Genomic DNA, 16,615 nt, shown 5'->3' on the forward strand with positions numbered 1-16,615 from the left:
AACCACAGACCACCGAGCTACCACAGCCCTCTGTGTGGAGCAGAGAGTTGCTTTCTAGTGTGCCCGAAGGAGCAGATGGTGGGGGTTAAGGGCCTTGCTCAAGGGCCCAGAGTGGGGCAAATTAATGTGGAGGCAGGTGTGGGTGCTTCACCTTTCCCACCCATCATCTTTTGTCCCATCACCACTCTCAAACCTAACCCTAACACCATGAGGAGTATCAAGGTAAATGAGCCCTAATAAATCTCCATCAGCCTCTGCAGCTTTAATTTCCACGAGTCAGTCTCCCAGTTGTAGTTTAGCGTTGTCTTTTTTATTTTTATTTATTTATTTATTTATTAGCATTTTCAGGAAACTCAAGCCTTCTGAAAAACAGCTCTCAGTCTCTTTTGGGGAATTGTAGAATTCACTAATCAGTTTCCACACTGCTTCCAGTCCCTTTTCTGGATGGTTCACATAGACAATTCTCATTTTTGTCAGGTGGGTACATTTTATGGTAATGAGTTCTCACAGGTGTGCACAGTAAAGCTTGTATCTCTGGATTAACAAGGGAGTGATGGCACAGAGGTTAGAGAAGGTGGACCTGTGATCAGAAGGTTCCTGGTTCAACTCCCGGTACTTGCAACATCAAAATGTGGGTGAAGCACCCACACATGCCTCTACTCTCATTTGCTCCACTCTGGGCCCTTGAGCAAGGCCCTAAACTCCACAATCTGCTCCCGTGGGCACACTAGATAGCAGCTCTCTGCTCCACACAGAGGGCTGTGGTAGCTCCGTGGTCTGTGCTTGCATCAGGAAGGGCATCCAGCGTAAAAATAATCAACAAGTCTTCATGCGACTTCGTTTGCAGTGGCGACCCCTAAAGAAGAGAGAAGCCAAAAGAAGAGAAAGAAAAATCTGGATTAACAGGTGGAACTTTCACTTTGAACATGGCTGGGGTATCTGTGCATTTCCCTTCAGTGCATTTCTTTGTGTGTGCTATTTTGTCTTTAGTTGAATATCTATCGTGCTTAAACTATTGTGTTCATCATGGAGAGCTGCCTCTAGAAATTCTGCCTTGGCTTCTGCTGCTGCAGCTCTTTTCTCCATGTGCACTGTATGTCTAATCCTGCTCGTTAAAGCTTTAATTGCTTATTATTTTCTTGCAAATGCTGCTTCAGCATCAGCTCATGTTTGGGCAGCTGCTTCTTTGCTGTCCAATGTGCTTTTAAATCCTTCAGATAAAAATAATGCAGAGAATATGGTCCTCACTGATCCAGAGACAGAATTCCTTTTTGACATCTTGGCTGTAAACAGATACGTGTACTCACTAATCTCTTAGATTGAGTTTGCACGAAAACTCCTCTCCAGTGATAACACTGAAAATGTCTTTCTGGAAATATTCTTTGTTGGAGCCGCAAAGAGAATAACAAAACTGGGATGAAAAGTTCAGCAAATTAAAACATTCATAAAGAATAAAATAAAATACAGCATACAAGAATGTCGGCCATAACAAATGGACTTTCAAAATATACAGCACACTCCAAACTAATCCATCCTCATGCACTGACAACTTAATAAAATCACTGAAATGACTCGTTGCAAATAAAATACATACCATTTTAATTAATAGTGAACGCTTGACCCACGCCATGCATCTGTCACTCTTATGACGTACAATGTTGAATACCCCAAAAATGATGCAATCAAGACAGATTACCAAATGTAGCTACATCTTGATACCACTAGATGCTGCTGTTATCATTTTAAATCATAGAAGATGTAAACTGAACTCACACATAAACATCAGATTGGGCAGCGTGATGGATTAGTGGTTAGCACTGTTGCCTCACAGCAAAGCAGTCCTGTGCTCAATCTCCAGTTTGGACCTGGAGTCTTTCTTTGTGGAGTTTACATGTTCTCATGTCCAGGTACACTGGTTTCCTCCCACAGTACAAAAAACATTAGTCTACCTTCAGGCCCAGGCCTTCGTTGCAAAAGACATCTGTGATTTCAGTGGGATTTGCCTTGTTAAATAAAGGTTAATAATAATAACATTTGGATAAAGAAATACTGTGTAACACATTATTTGAGTGTTCAGTTATAAAGTCATTTTATTTGAACTAAAGCTGAAAGGATTTGTTCTCATCAAATAGACAATTTTTGCATTTGCATTACTGTTGAAATACCCCAAAAGTTCTGCTTTCAAAGCCAATGACTAAACCACATAAGAATGGAATTTCTTTTCTTTGCTTAATATGTGAACAAGTTCCCAAGGTCAGGAAATGAATGGCAAAGAAACACAATGAATCCATGGACCATGCTGTGGGGCCCTCTGTCATTTATGGGAATGTGTTTAGAGAGAACTCAGCCCTGCAGACCAGGGCGTAGGCCACTTCACATAGACTTACAAAATAGCTGTACTTCTTTTTTCCAGTTTTTTTTTATGTGCCACTATCACCAGAGTGATAATCATGAGTGGGAAAAAAGGAACCCGATAAAGAAAAAGAAAGAGAAAACAAGAAAAATCTGAGATGGACATGGGAAAAACACAAGTCCGAGGTTTTTAAAACGCATTGCTGGTAAAAGCTTAAAAAGCCGAAAGAATGAGGAGGAGGAAAGTGAAGAATAGCTGCGTGCTGAAACTTTTAAAGAAGAGAGCAGAGGAGATGAAGCTGCAGCATCTGGCAGCTTTGACAGTTGAGATTTTCACATCCTATTTAAAAACATCTTGGACTGTAGAAACACGCGAGGGGCTGTGAGAGTGAAGGCCTGACAACGGAGTGATGGGGACATGGAGCGAGGGTCAGCAGATAGCAGAGGAAAAATAGAGCAAGGAGAGATGGGAGAGGCATGAAAAAGCAGGAAATATACATGGGGCAGTAAAAAGCATGGTATGCAGGTTTTCACCAGCTGTATGGATTACTCTGAACTTACCCCTTAGATTTTGATTCAGTAATTGTTGGATTTGGATTTTCTAAATAAAAGCACAGTCAACAGTTTTTATTTTGTTTTTCAGGGGAATCTGTAGATGAGTGGTTAGAGCAGTTGCCTTCCAATGCGAGAGTTAGGGGTTCGATTCCACCAGCAGTCACATGCCGAAGTGTCCCTGGGCAAGACACTGAACCCCTCATTGCCTCCGATGTGTGTCCCATCAGTGTATGAATGTGATCAAACACTGATTATTCTTTGTACAGATCTAGTAGAGTGCTGTATGAATGGGCAAATGAGGCACAGATTGTAGTGTAAAGTGCTTTGAGTATCTTGATAAGATAGAAAAGTGAAATATAAGTACAGTCCATTTACATTTTTTATTTTTTTTTCATTTGCTGCATTGCAAATACTGCTTTTTCTGTCAGATATCCTGTGTGGATGGTTTGACAAACTGCGCAAAAATTTGTTTTAATTTCCTAGTGCTATCTAAAAAAGGGAAAAACTAAAATGTCAGACATCAGAATTAGAATCTTCCTGCTTGCTCTCGATGAAAGCAGACACTTTCCCTCCTGCTTTTACTCTTTGTCATGTGAACCCTATCAAGGCCTCTCTTTACATATCGTCCGAACTGTAAATTATGGATCTGGTCAGCTGGTCTCTCAACACAATTGATAAAATGTTCTCAACCAGAAGACAGGGTGAAGGACAGCCCTCTTGCCCAGATGGGACACTTGCAGCTGGATACACTGAATTCCTGGGGGCAGTAGAAAATCTTGTTTCTGTCCGTATTGTCAGTAGAGGATGTAGAAGACGCGTACATAATTGGATTTATGATAACAGGATTTCTGCTTTTTGGACTTGGCGGTTATCTGTCATAACGACAAACGTGGAAAAACATCGGCAGCTGTTCTGCCCATTGTAAGGCTGCCCGGCTTGTGTGAAGGAAGATGCCCTGCTGTGAACTCAGACTCAGATGCTGTGTGAGCTGAGCCGTAAGTTGGACGTGATTTCTGAGAATCACAAGCCACTTGCGGCTCCTGAAACTCGCTGGTGAGAAGGAATCAACTTGGAGAAGCTACAAGCTCGGCCCGGCTGTGTTGACCACAAAATTTGGCTGTTTGGAGTCGACATTAAGACGCACCAGTAGAACTATGAAGGCAGACAAAAATCAAGCAGAGTCGGCCTGACCCAAAATAACTGTTGTTATCTGAATCTGGCTCCCTTGCTTGGCCTTGAATTGACCAACTATCTCAAACTCTCCTGGAAGTTATATGAACAAGAAGCTCTGCCCCCCGCCCCTCCCCTCTACCTGCTCCCTTCCTGATGACATCTGTCGACCTGTGTCTGAACTGAGCCAGCTGATAGACACTGCACCAACTCATATCAGGACTATGGAACTATCTGGCAGTGTCCACGGACAATCAGTATCAGTCATCAGTATCATGAATCATGATGTTTATGTGCTGAGGTCTTTTTTTTGCAACTTTCACACGGTGTCCCATCTAGGACACGGTGCGAGATATGATTTTTTAATACATCCCCTCCCCTCGTGTTTCTCTTTTTCTTATCTAAACGAAAAGGGCAGCGGCTCTAATGAAAGGTCAGAACTATATGAATCACATTCTACATCCAGCTTTATTGTCAGCATGATTAAAATATGCAGTAAATTATGAATGAATATTAAGGAGGCACACAGCAATAACACACATGTCCCCATTCAGTCATTTACATTCAGAAATACAAACCTGGAGTCTTCAAAAAGCGTTCAATACAAAAACAACTGGACTTTATTTGTAACAGAAGACATTTCGCTGTTTTCCTCAACATTGAAATAACAACCAGCCAACTGGGGAAATCAGGATTCACTTGTGGAGAGGCTCGGACTCAAACCATCAGTCTCTCAACTGAAAGGTGACCCCTCCACCTTGAGCCACAACTTTTCCCAAATCCCCATGACAACTGAACAAGTGTTTCAACTATGGTCATCACTGCTTAATGCCCTATCTTGGAGTCTCTTCCTTGTTCAAACCTTTGCTTTTGCAGTGACTGCACATTTCTTTTCTCGGAGCTGTGCAAGATTTATTTCTTGCTCCTTGTTTAAATGGTGTTTGTCACTGTTTTTTCTGTTCATTCAGTTCTCGAGGCAAAAGTTGGTTAAAGACTCCATGTGAAAATGTTTCATGAATGAGGCAGCTAAGAACTGTTTCATCTAAAGCACAAACTGTTTTGATCTCAAATGTAGCTGGGAGCAGTCCTTTAGTGTGCCAACCAAGTGTGCCAGAAGTTTTGAACCACAGCCAGAGGAGTTATATAACTCTGAACATAGTTCCCCACAGTCACACTACAGCTCCTTGATGGACAGCAACACACTACTGGCTTCAGTTGACCTTTCTCACCCATGTGTAACATCACATCAGGACTCCTTTCAGGGATAACAGTCTAAATGCACATTTGTTTTCACCAAGTATTTACACATAGATCAACAGAAATGTTTTTGTAGATGTAATGGAGTTGTGTTCTGGGTACATGAGCTGCACCAAACAGTTATACCCACAAATACACTGATGTCCGATTAAATTTCTGCCTCAGTTTTAAGATAGATTCATTCAAGGTTTTTTTTAAACAATGCCTTTTTTTCCTTCATTTTATTCCTTCTAATAGCCCTGACTTGTTTTTATTTCCTCATCTCTTTCACATTCCTGCCCTCCATCCACCCCTCTGCTGACAGCTTACCTTCACACCAAGGATTGAACAGGATGATGACGTTCTTGCTGGAGTTGTGAGCGGTTGGCACCTCGTCCAGGGACCGAGTCATCACAGTGAGCTCATACAGGCCGATCACAGCATTGGCAGGAGAGTTTACGGACAGCTTGATCTTGTTGCCCTTTTGCTCTGTGATCTTGGCCTCCCAGCGTTCGTCCTCCAGGTGCTCCACAAGCGGAATAATAACATGAGTCATTTTGGACACCTTGGGCAGGAGACCTGAAAGAGACAGGTGAAATATTTTTATTGTAATGTATCTCTTGCTGGGGCGGCATGGTGGCACAGTTTGTAGAGGTGTCTCCTCTCAACGAGAAGGTTGCCAGATTGAATCCCAGCTGGGGGGCCATTCTAGGTGGAGTTTGCATGGGTTTGCACCATGTACTCCGGTTTCCTCCCACAGACCAAAAACATGCATGTTAGGCTGACTGGAAACTCTACATTTTCTCTTGGTGTGAGTGAGAGACTGAATGGTTGTCTCGTTTGTCTCCCTGTGTCCCTGTGATGGACTGGAGACCTGTCCAGGGTGCCCCCCACCTCTCGAACAGTGATAACGGGACATGGGCACCAGTGACCCTCATGATCCAAAAAGGATGAAGCTGGTAAAGGTGATGGATGGAAATAATTTGGGGAATCCTAGTTAGTCTGATTTGATGTCAGACAGTGAGAAAACACGAACGTTATTTTTCTTTTAAAGTGTATGTAAACATCTATTTTCAACTGTTACATGTATGCAACACATCGTGTTCAGTAAACTTTAGTTCTCCGGACAGCAATTATTCACTGAGAAGTTTGAAGTTTAAATCATTTTAGCTGCAAGCTGTGGAGAGGACCTGCAACTTTTTTTGGAAACAGTCAATTCAGTCCTGCTGCTGTGTTAGTCAGTCAGTTCTGGAAGATAAGACCAAATTGTAAACCACAAATGCATCTCAGCTTCTCCCGGCTGTGCTTTGAGTCAATTTTGTCTCAAAATCCCCCAACACACCAGTTTTCCTTTTTCAGGAAGAAAACAATATGTTTATCCATATAATTATCTCTAATCTTTGTTTTTTACCTAATGTTTTATCTACCAACAAACCCTATAGCTTGGTAAAGATAAGCTGGATACTTTCCATTGAGCTGTTAAAGTTGTGGCACCTAGCCGAGCAGCCACTTTCTAAACCAACATGGAGTTTTTTAAGGAAGCATTGTTCTACATCCTTCTGCAAACAAGACTTTTTGACCTTCCCCTCTCACCTCTGAATATTTATTCAAAAGGAAATATATTAAAAACAGCCAGTCTTATCTGAAGGAACAACTTTGTCTGTGTGGAGAATTCTCTATAGTTTCTAATCACATAAACCTGGGCTGTGACCAATTCTTGCTGTTAAAGGTTTTCTTTGCAGATGCAGCTAAGAAAGTTGTCTAAGCATTGGCTGACAGCGAATCACCACAATGTGATGATGTAATGACCATTTATTCTCAAGTGTATGGGGCCAGTACATACCAGAGGAAGGTGTTTGGTGTCCTGAGGTCTGGAAACTGTTAATGCTGACGGCTGCTGGGTGGAATCCAGAACTCAAGGAAAGCTAGAGTTGAACTGCTGCTTCATTTAAACTTGAGAGCTACTATGCAAGGTATTTTGATCACATGTCACGCTCATCAGTGTTTTATTTTACTTCTGACTTGTGTAGTAGAGGTTAAAAAGGAACTCTGTCAGTTTTGCACACAGAAAACTAGAAAACACCCTGTAATCAATTCAGATTTAAGAACAATTTAAAAATAATTACTCCCTCTACCCATCATGTTTCACATACAGTGCGTAAAATATGTTTCACATACAGTGTAAAAATATAACTGGTTTACAAATATCAACCTCTGAACAACTATTTAATTTGTTAATGCAACTATTTCAGCTTTAAATGCTGATTCCATTATTTAATTGTTTTACAGTTTAACTACTGCTTCTAATAGAGATGCAACAGGGAACCTGCATGTAACCAGCACCAGATAATAGAAAAGCCTGACTGGTCTTGATTGTCAACCGACCAATCAACACTCTAACATTTCATATTTTTCCAGTGAACACACCATCCATCCATCCATCCATTCATCCATCCATCCATCCATCCATCCATCCACTGATACAACCATGCATCCATCCATTCATCCATCCATTCATCTGTCCATCCGTTTGTCCTTCCAATTATCATTTTCTACTTGTTCAGGGATCTGGTCACAAGGGCAGCATCTTTATCAATCTCAGACATCTCTTTCCACTGCTCTTCTGGGAGGATTCCAAAGTGTTCCCGGATGAGTTGAGTGACATAGTTTCTCCAACATTTCTTAGGTCTCCTCAAACTTGTACTAGGGACATCTCCCTACAGAGGCATCCAGGAGACATCCTTATCAGATGCCCGAAACATCTCAACTGGCTCATCTTGATGTGAGAGCAGGGGCTCTCTTACGAATCTCTTCAGGATATCTGATCACGAGTGAGGGAAGAATGGAGCATGACATTGACAGACAGATTGGTGCAGCGTCTGCAGTATTGTGGACTCTGTACTGGTCCATTGTGGTGAAGAAGGAGCTGAGCTGTAAGGCAATGCTCTCTGTTTATTGGTCGGTCTAAGCTCCTGCCCTCACCTATGGTCACAAACTCTGGGTACTGACCGAAAGAATGAGATCGAGGATACAGACAGTTGAAATGAGTTTCCTCCGCAGGGTAGCTGGACTCTCCCTTAGAGATAGGGTGAGTTCAGTTATCCAAGAGAGACTCGGAGTAGAACCACTGCTCCTCCACATTGAGAGGAGCCAGTTGAGGTGGTTCAGGCATCTGGTAAGGATGCTCCCTGGGTGCTTTCCCAGGAAAGTGCTTCGGGCATGTCCGACTGGGAGGAGACCCCGGGGAAGAACCAGGACACGCTGGAGAGACTATGTCTCTCTGTTGGTCTGGGAATGCCTTGGAATCATCTCAAAAAAGCTGGAAGAGGTGGCTGTGGAGCAAGATGTCTGGGCCTCCCTGCTCAAGCTGCTGGCCCTGTAACCTGACTTGGGAACAAGCAGAAGATAATGGATGGGTGGATGAACTTCTCACCCTATCTCTAAGCGAGAGTTCAGCTACCCTGCAGAGAAAATTTATTTTCACTGCTAGTATTCCAGTTTGGTAGCCTCAGGATTCTGTCTCTGCTATAAAGAGATGATCTGGTTCTGTTGGCATCAGGTCTCACAGGTCTCACTTGTAAATGAGTCTTCGAGGCTCAATGTGACTTGTCTGTTTAAATAAAGGTTGAATGAATGAATGCCTAGATCTTCAGCTCGCTGGAGTGGTTCACAGCAGCAGTGGTGGAGAAAGTACTCAAACACTGTACTTAAGTAAAAGTACAAATAAACAGACAAAAATGTACTCTCGTAAAAGTAGAAGTACTACACTTACATTTTTACTTAAGTAAAAGTAAATAAGTATTTGCTTTTAAAATACTTAAAGTATTAAAAGTAAAAGTACTTCCTGAATGTATTACATAATGCAATGATCTACATATTGTAAGGATGTTAGTTTTCTGTGGCCCGGTGTGTCTGTGGCCCGGTGTGTCTGTGGCCCGGTGTGTCTGTTTCCCTCGTGCTCCTCATTAGTTCCATTGTTGCCACCTGTGTCTCGTCCCAGCTGTTTGTTATCATGTCTCGTCTTCTCCTTGTATTTAAGTCACCCTATTCTGTCTTGTCCTTTGTCGGGTCGTCTTCGTTGGGTACGCTTCCTTGAGTCTCCTGAGTCTCTCCTTTTCTTCCTGGTTCCTCGAGTTCCTCGTGTCTCCTGAGTTCCCCGTGCCTCCCTCCTTGTTTATGTAAGTTTTGCTGCCCCGTCAGCTTATTTATTTTGTACTTTTTATTTATCATTAAAAACCTATTTTTGTATATCTGCCGAGTTGAGTCCCTGTTCTGCACTCTGGGTTCGCTCCGACCACAAATCCTAACACATATCTTTAAGTCTGTCTACCATATGTATATTTTCTGTAATACATTAATAGTGGTGTCATTTTAATGAACAATGCTGCAGATAATACATGTTTTTATTGTGTTTACTCTGTGACACAGTTCACACTTGGACTTGTGATTATGTGCCTAAGAATTTCAGGGATGACCTGCAGAGTTTAATGCCATTAAGCAAAATAAGAAAAAGGAATGATTATATCTTTGAAAGTTTTTATTTAACACAAAGCAAAACCTATGTGTCATTTTAACTGCAGTAAACACATTTAAGTAAAAGTTGTCTGCCTGAAAAAAAGGAGCATTAGACATGACATAAAAAATAGGCTCTGATCATTTCAACTCCAGTTTGTCATCAACTCTAGTTAAAATACTGTCTATTCAACCTTGTAATGGGTCAACAGTGAACAGTATTTTAACTTCCTGACACCATTTTTTAAACTTGGACCTGATTGTCGAGCCATTTGGAGACATCTCTTGTCTCCTGTCCTAACATCCCATGAAATGACACATTTTAATATTACAGCAAGAATTTCTTTGTTCAAGTTCACAAGAAGTTGGTTTTCAAAGATTTTAGAGTCCAATCTGGCTCTTTTGGGAGAGAGAATCTGTCCTGTTGTACTGAGCAGTCTTTCAATAAGGCCATGGGTGGTACATACCTTATGGCTGACTCTCTTGCGTGGAATACATTTTGGGTGTGTTAGTGGTGCTGCGGGTGCACCCAGCTCAATGATGTATATACTAGAATATATGTCATTGGCCCAGCTCTTCTTGAAGGCGGGTCTAACGTTACCTGCCCACTTTGCAGTGATTCACTGGACCAGCTCCCCTCTCACCACTGGTTACTTTCAAAGTAACAAACAAATCAAAGCCGCAACATGAATGTAACTTGTAATGCCACGCATTATAGAAATGTAGTGTAGTAGAAAGTACAGATACTTGATGTAAAATGTAGTGGAGTAAAAGTATAAAGTACCCACATTTAACTCTACTTAAGTAAAGTACAGATACATGAAAAATGTACTTAAGTACAGTAACCAAGTATTTGTACTTAGTTACATCCCACCACTGCACAGCAGAGTGTGAAGCAGATGGGCAGAGGATCAGCACCTCTAAATCTGTCGTATTGGTCCCCAGTTGGAAAAGGGTGGATTGCCATCTCCAGCTTGGGGATAGGGTGCTGCCTCAAGTGGAGGAGTTCAAGTAACTCAGGGTTTTGTTCATGGGTGAGAGAAGAATAAAGTGGAGGATTGACATATGGATCAGTGAAGTTTCTCCAGTATTGCAAACTATTTCTCAATCTGTTGTGGTGAAGAGGGAGCTGAGATGTACAGTGAAGTTCTATGTTTACCAGTCAGTCTATGTTCCTACCCTCACAAACTTAGGGTTGTGACCAAAAAACAAAACTTTGGATACAGGTGATTGAAATGAGTTTTCTCTGTTCTCTTAGAAGTCTTGAAGTCCTTACACAAGAGCTGGAACAGGTGGCTCGGGAAAGAGATGTCTGGAAATCACTGCTTAAGGTGCTGCCTGACTCCGGGTGGGTGAGTTTTTGTGTGGATGGGTGGATGTTTGGATGGATGTTTAGATGGATGGATGGACAGATGGACAGATGGATGGATTGATTTGAAATCTTGTCCAATCTTTACAATTTTGATCACTAATAAGAGTTGGTGACCACAGAGTAGGACCATAGACTGATTAGTAAACAGAGAGCTTCACCAAGCAGCTCAGCTTCCTGTTCACCACAACAAACTGACGCAGAGTACACAAGACCAAACTGTCAATATAGCAGAAAAAAGATCAAAATTATACATCCAATGTACATTTAAAAACATTTTTTGCTGGATACTGTGCCCTAAATTGGTCAGATAAAAATGATGAAAACATTTCTTTATGTGTATGTGTGAGTGTGTGTTACCTGTTTTGAGTTCTAAGTGCATCTTATCAGTATCCGCATTAAAAGTCCGGTTGAGCTCCATCTCCATCTGGAAGGTCTGCCCTCTGCGGATGATCAGGTCATTTCCATGATACAGATCTGTGTGATGCTCCACTCTATTCTGACCCGTCTTGGAGCTCCACAGGTCCACCGAGCACACTGACAACGTCACTTCTAACAGAGAAAGACGTTGGGTGTTAACATTGCCAGTGCTGATTATTATGGTATGTTCAGGATAAATTCAAAGAAATAAGGAAATGTTTGTCATTTTAATATTTATCTATGCAAGTTTACCTTCTGTTTCCTTTGTTTCTCCATTTTCAGGATTTGGTTTGATGGGCTCGGGGGTCGGCTCTTTGGTGTATTCTATCTTCTCTGTAACATCATAGGATGTGCTGGTTTGGCGTTTGCAGCAACATGGACAGATCTTCCTGAACCAGCGACGACAGCCTCCCTCCTCCTGCTTCCTCTCCTCCACCTTCTGAATGGTGAGCTCCACCCTGGTGGGTGGGGCTGCCCCGGGGAAACGCCCTATTTCCGACGTGCTTCGTAGTGTCAGCCGTTCACCAGGCATCCTGAAAGACAAAGTAATGTTACGTAAACGAGTTTGAATTTACACAATAAATATCCATATGTAAATAATTTCACATTTTCACTAGCTCACCCTTCTTTTGAAATAAACGGCAAACCATCATGTCAAAATGGAAAACTTTGACCCATTTAAATGATCTTTATTAAACTATCATGTACAATTTAAAATTGAGTCTGTGAAAGACGGACAGCTTTGGCCTACTAACAAAATTACTAATTTACAAAGATAAATGTTTGGAAGATCATATCACCAAGACCCAGTGTCTCTCAAGCTCTCCTATATGTTTTTTAATCTTCTCATCATAAAACATCATGGCACGTTTGTTTAATGTTTTTCAAAATTACAACATTTCTTACATTCAGACACTCCCAAAGCATTGTGGGATACTTATCAGACCTTGTTGCATGTGATCTATCTTAACTCCTACACACAGCTGGATTCCATCAGCTGCAGATTAATGTGCTTTTTGTGGTCATGTATCACCATGCACATAGTATGTTGGCTAGTAATGTGTACCATATGAACATTTCTCTTGCTCTTAGGCCACACCCTCAAACAGAGTACTAATGGCCACAAAAATTTGATAATTCATTGCAGACACATCCAATCCTAGACCCATCCCCATATTTGTAATTTTGGGTCAAATGTCTTAGTTCAAATGGAGGGTGCTAAGGAAAATATATATAAAAAAGAAAAGCTGTTTATCATTTTTGAATCGTCACAAAAATCTACACAGTGCTGTGGAAGCACCAAAAAAAGAGTTCTTGTAAAACACCCACACACATTATGATACTGCAATGCAACCTTAATTAATGAATAATAAGCAGTTCTTAATGAATTATAAAGTGTTTATACAGGAATTAATAATGTATCTATAAACTATTTATTAACATCTATAAGGGGAGCTTTACTGTAAAGTGGTAATGATGTTTCTTATTCCCATATTCTGTGCTGTTTGTTTCATTTTGAAGCTAATTCACTTCAGTTCAGTTTATTTATATAGCGCCAAGTCACAACAGAAGTTTTTCTTTTTTTTTTTTTTTTAATTTACCCTTTATTTATCCAGGTAGTCTCATTGAGTCACGATAACTCGTTTTCAAGAGAGACTTGTTTAGAGAGCAGTTGGTGTGGGTTAAGGGCCTTGCTCAGGGGCCCAGAGTGGGGCGAATTAGGCTGGAGGGAGGTGTGGGTGTTTCACCTTTTCCACCCACATTTTGATGTTGACAATACTGGGATTGGAACCTGCGACTTTCCGATCACATGCCCATCTTCTCTAACCTCTGTGCCACCACTCCCCCAGGGTACTGAACAGAAACATTCATATACATTAAAAAATGTAGTTACCGGTAGTAACCTTATCTAGCTAAGGTAGGGTAGCCATCAGATTGCATTGAGTCTAATCTAATCTAATCTAATCTAGCCTAATCTACATGGGAAAATGTGGGTGTATACATGTGTTGACTGTAGAATATCAGAGGACTTGACAAATTTGTTGTTAGGAAGTACAGTAGTTGTATTTAGTGATAGAATTAGTTGCATGTTTCTCAAGCATTTTTTATTCTTTTGGTTAACAATGGCTAAAATGTTGCTTTAATGTTGATTTTTTTTTTTTACAGATTTTGAAAAAAGCACAACAGCAGTAAATTTATATGGCTGAGGTCAAAGGGCAAACAGCAGCTGAGGAGGGGTATGAAGGGGGGCCTGACAGTAACAAGCCTTCAAAATGTATGTTGAAGAAGAATGTGCCTGAGAACCATCTGTGTTTCTGACAGCGACCATTCATTATGTTAGCACTTGTGATTTTTTTAACTCTGTGTCTTCCTGAGTTCATCTGAAGACATTGAACTTCCCTCACTGATTCACAGATCCTCTTAATATTTGGCTGTATCATTTGGAATCTAAGAGATGGACAGAACGGAGCAAATCAACTGTATGATTTTGTAACAAACAAACAAACAAACAAACAAAAATATATATATACTGTATATACATATATATATATATATATATATATATATTTTTTTTTTTTTTTTTTGTTTTTAGGTAAAATAAACCAACATGTGAGTTAAAAATCTATGCTTTCCCCTTAACTTAATTTCAAATATTACAAATTAAATTGAACTTAAATTCAATTTGTATGAGTGAATTTTAAATGAATCTCCTTTTGGTGTATTTGTGTTATGACAAGCTTAAAAAAAAGACGATTTAAACTCTTTTCCACCAAGGTGGTCCAAAATTGGCTCATTAGTCATCCGCTCCCTAAAATTATGAAAAAGCCATTACACAAATCCATACTTTGCTCTTCTCATATTTTTGATGGATCTAAAACCTAAGCATCAGCCAAGCTTGAAATGAAGAATAGTCTTCATCTCGTCTGACGATCATTACTGCATGTATTAATTCCTCCTCTGTGCTGCCTGAGACCTTGCACTTCTTCTTGCATCTCATGTTGGCATGCAGGATGGTTGCTGAGCTTAGATATAAGCTGATCTGATTCAAATCAGCTTTTTGCAAATAACAAATGCCCAGGCCTGCTTGTTCAGTACTTTCTATATTTTAAATTCCAAAATTCAAGGTTCAAGGTTCTTTTTTGTCATTCGCATCACATGTGGTGGAACAAAACTGTGTACTCGAGGTCCCAGTTACACCCCAAAATAGCAAAAATATAAATTATAAAAAGAAACAGTATACAAGGATCCAAGATATACGTATGCTAAGCAATAATAATATAATACAATACGGAGTATTAAACAGCAGCCTGAACATGAGTCTGTTGTGAGCAGATGGGCATGAATACAGCAGTTTATGGGTAAGAAAGCAGCAGCATGGATAATCAGCAGCATGGATAAAGTGACATCACCAATTAAAGTGGCATGACAGTGGTTATTCTGGTTAGGGATTTATGAGTTTAACAGCTTCAGGGTAGAAGCTGTTCCTCAGTCTAGTGGTTCTGAAAATCTGACATAATTGCATAATTTTACAATTTAAAGTAAAGGAAAAAGTCCAGAACAAAATGAACCATAATCCGACTTTAGAAGTTGCATGATTACAGTGTATGGTAGAAGCTCTGTTTATTAAAACTGGAAAATACAGTATTATAGGGGTCAAGCTTTCTTGTGTGCACAACTTCAAGTTCACACAAAACCTAAAAACAGAAGGAAAAAGTCACAAAAGTTACTGAGATTCTTACTTTCTCTGGTTGAATTCTTCAGATCAGGGATGAAATTGTCCTCCTCTTCAACACTGCCTCAGTCAATTGATGAAAAGTTTTGGAAAACGTCTTCTGCCTCGACCTGCAGCACGCTTGGATCACACTATACTCAGTCAGTTCAGGAATGTGCTGCACAGTCCTTAAAACAGATCCACACCCCTCTCTGCCCTACTGCTCAGGCCTTACTCACGCCTACTGCCTTTCGTCCCACCCTGCTGAAGTTTCCCACTCCCACTCACGGGGAGGTCCCTGGGCTGGTAAGGGTGATTTGGGTACATGATGTGTCAAAGAGAGCACGTATTTCGACGGCATGATGAATTAGTGCGTGCGCAAACACATACAGGCAAAAACACGACGAGGGAAAACTGGGAGAGAAAGTTATTATTGTGCTACTTTTTGATTGCAGGCAGGAAACAGATGGTGGAGAGGCTCAGATAAGGAGCTCATGCTTCAGTCCATGCGCCTGTGGTGGAAAACACACAAAGCATATTTCTGAGAAACTAAGATCAATATTCTAATATCACCTTTTACTATCACCTTTTTAAACTGGCAAGACTGAAACGATCTTGAACCTAAAGTTGATACAGTCACACTCTGTCTCAGCCAGATTTGTTGGACTCTTTTGATTACATAAGAAAAAACTTCCCTCTTTCTTTCACTTCTCTCAACAGAATCAATGGACACACTCGCACTGACCTCTGATTCAAGCTCCATTTTTGAACAAGACCTCGGTGACACATGGACTTATGAACCATATAGCATCATCAAAAACTGTGAGAACAAATATTTCACTGAAGCATGTCGGCAAGTTTTATGATTGCGCAAAAAAGTTACAAAGGTGTTTAAGTTGGTTTAATAATGACTCAGGCTGTCTGAAGCCTTTTGAAACTTGGGCGGGTTCCTTACTCATTACTGATGGTGTAAAAGTTTTATAGTTTTGTTTTTTTTAAAGAGCGTTACAAATAAAGCACAGCATCACCAAACTCACTTGATTTCCTTGGCCAACTTATAACTTTCAATCTAATATAAAGACATCTGCCATCCAGAAGTTTATGTTAAAACATTTCACTTAAAACTGGTAAAAAAAGAAAAAAAAGCTGAATGATAAAAAAAATAAATGTTCTCAACATAGTCATTTATTACGTCACTGATTTCCATTCTTCCTGAAAAGGAAATTAAGATAAACTAAGTCAAAAAGCTTCCATAGCTGCTAAAGTTCATTCATTATTTCACAATATTA

The 16,615-nt window shown here is 40.5% G+C and overlaps 1 protein-coding gene across 1 annotated transcript in view; it reads right to left on the minus strand.

Moving 5' to 3' along the window:
* The window catches only part of tgm1l1 (transglutaminase 1 like 1), a 28,306-nt gene extending 12,802 nt beyond the window's left edge, over nucleotides 1-15,504 (minus strand). Inside the window, exons 1-4 of the mRNA XM_037682132.1 lie at nucleotides 15,355-15,504; nucleotides 11,867-12,147; nucleotides 11,555-11,746; nucleotides 5,644-5,892 (exon numbers count right to left, since the gene is read on the minus strand). Of these exons, the coding sequence (XP_037538060.1) occupies nucleotides 5,644-5,892; nucleotides 11,555-11,746; nucleotides 11,867-12,146 (721 nt within the window). The 5' untranslated portion in view covers nucleotide 12,147; nucleotides 15,355-15,504. The remainder of the gene's footprint in view (nucleotides 1-5,643; nucleotides 5,893-11,554; nucleotides 11,747-11,866; nucleotides 12,148-15,354) is intronic.
* Between the last annotated feature and the right edge of the window lie 1,111 nt (nucleotides 15,505-16,615).

Source organism: Nematolebias whitei, chromosome 9, assembly GCF_014905685.2.
Source record: "Nematolebias whitei isolate Nwh7 chromosome 9, NemWhi1, whole genome shotgun sequence".
In the NCBI taxonomy this organism is placed as follows: Eukaryota; Metazoa; Chordata; class Actinopteri; order Cyprinodontiformes; family Rivulidae; genus Nematolebias; species Nematolebias whitei.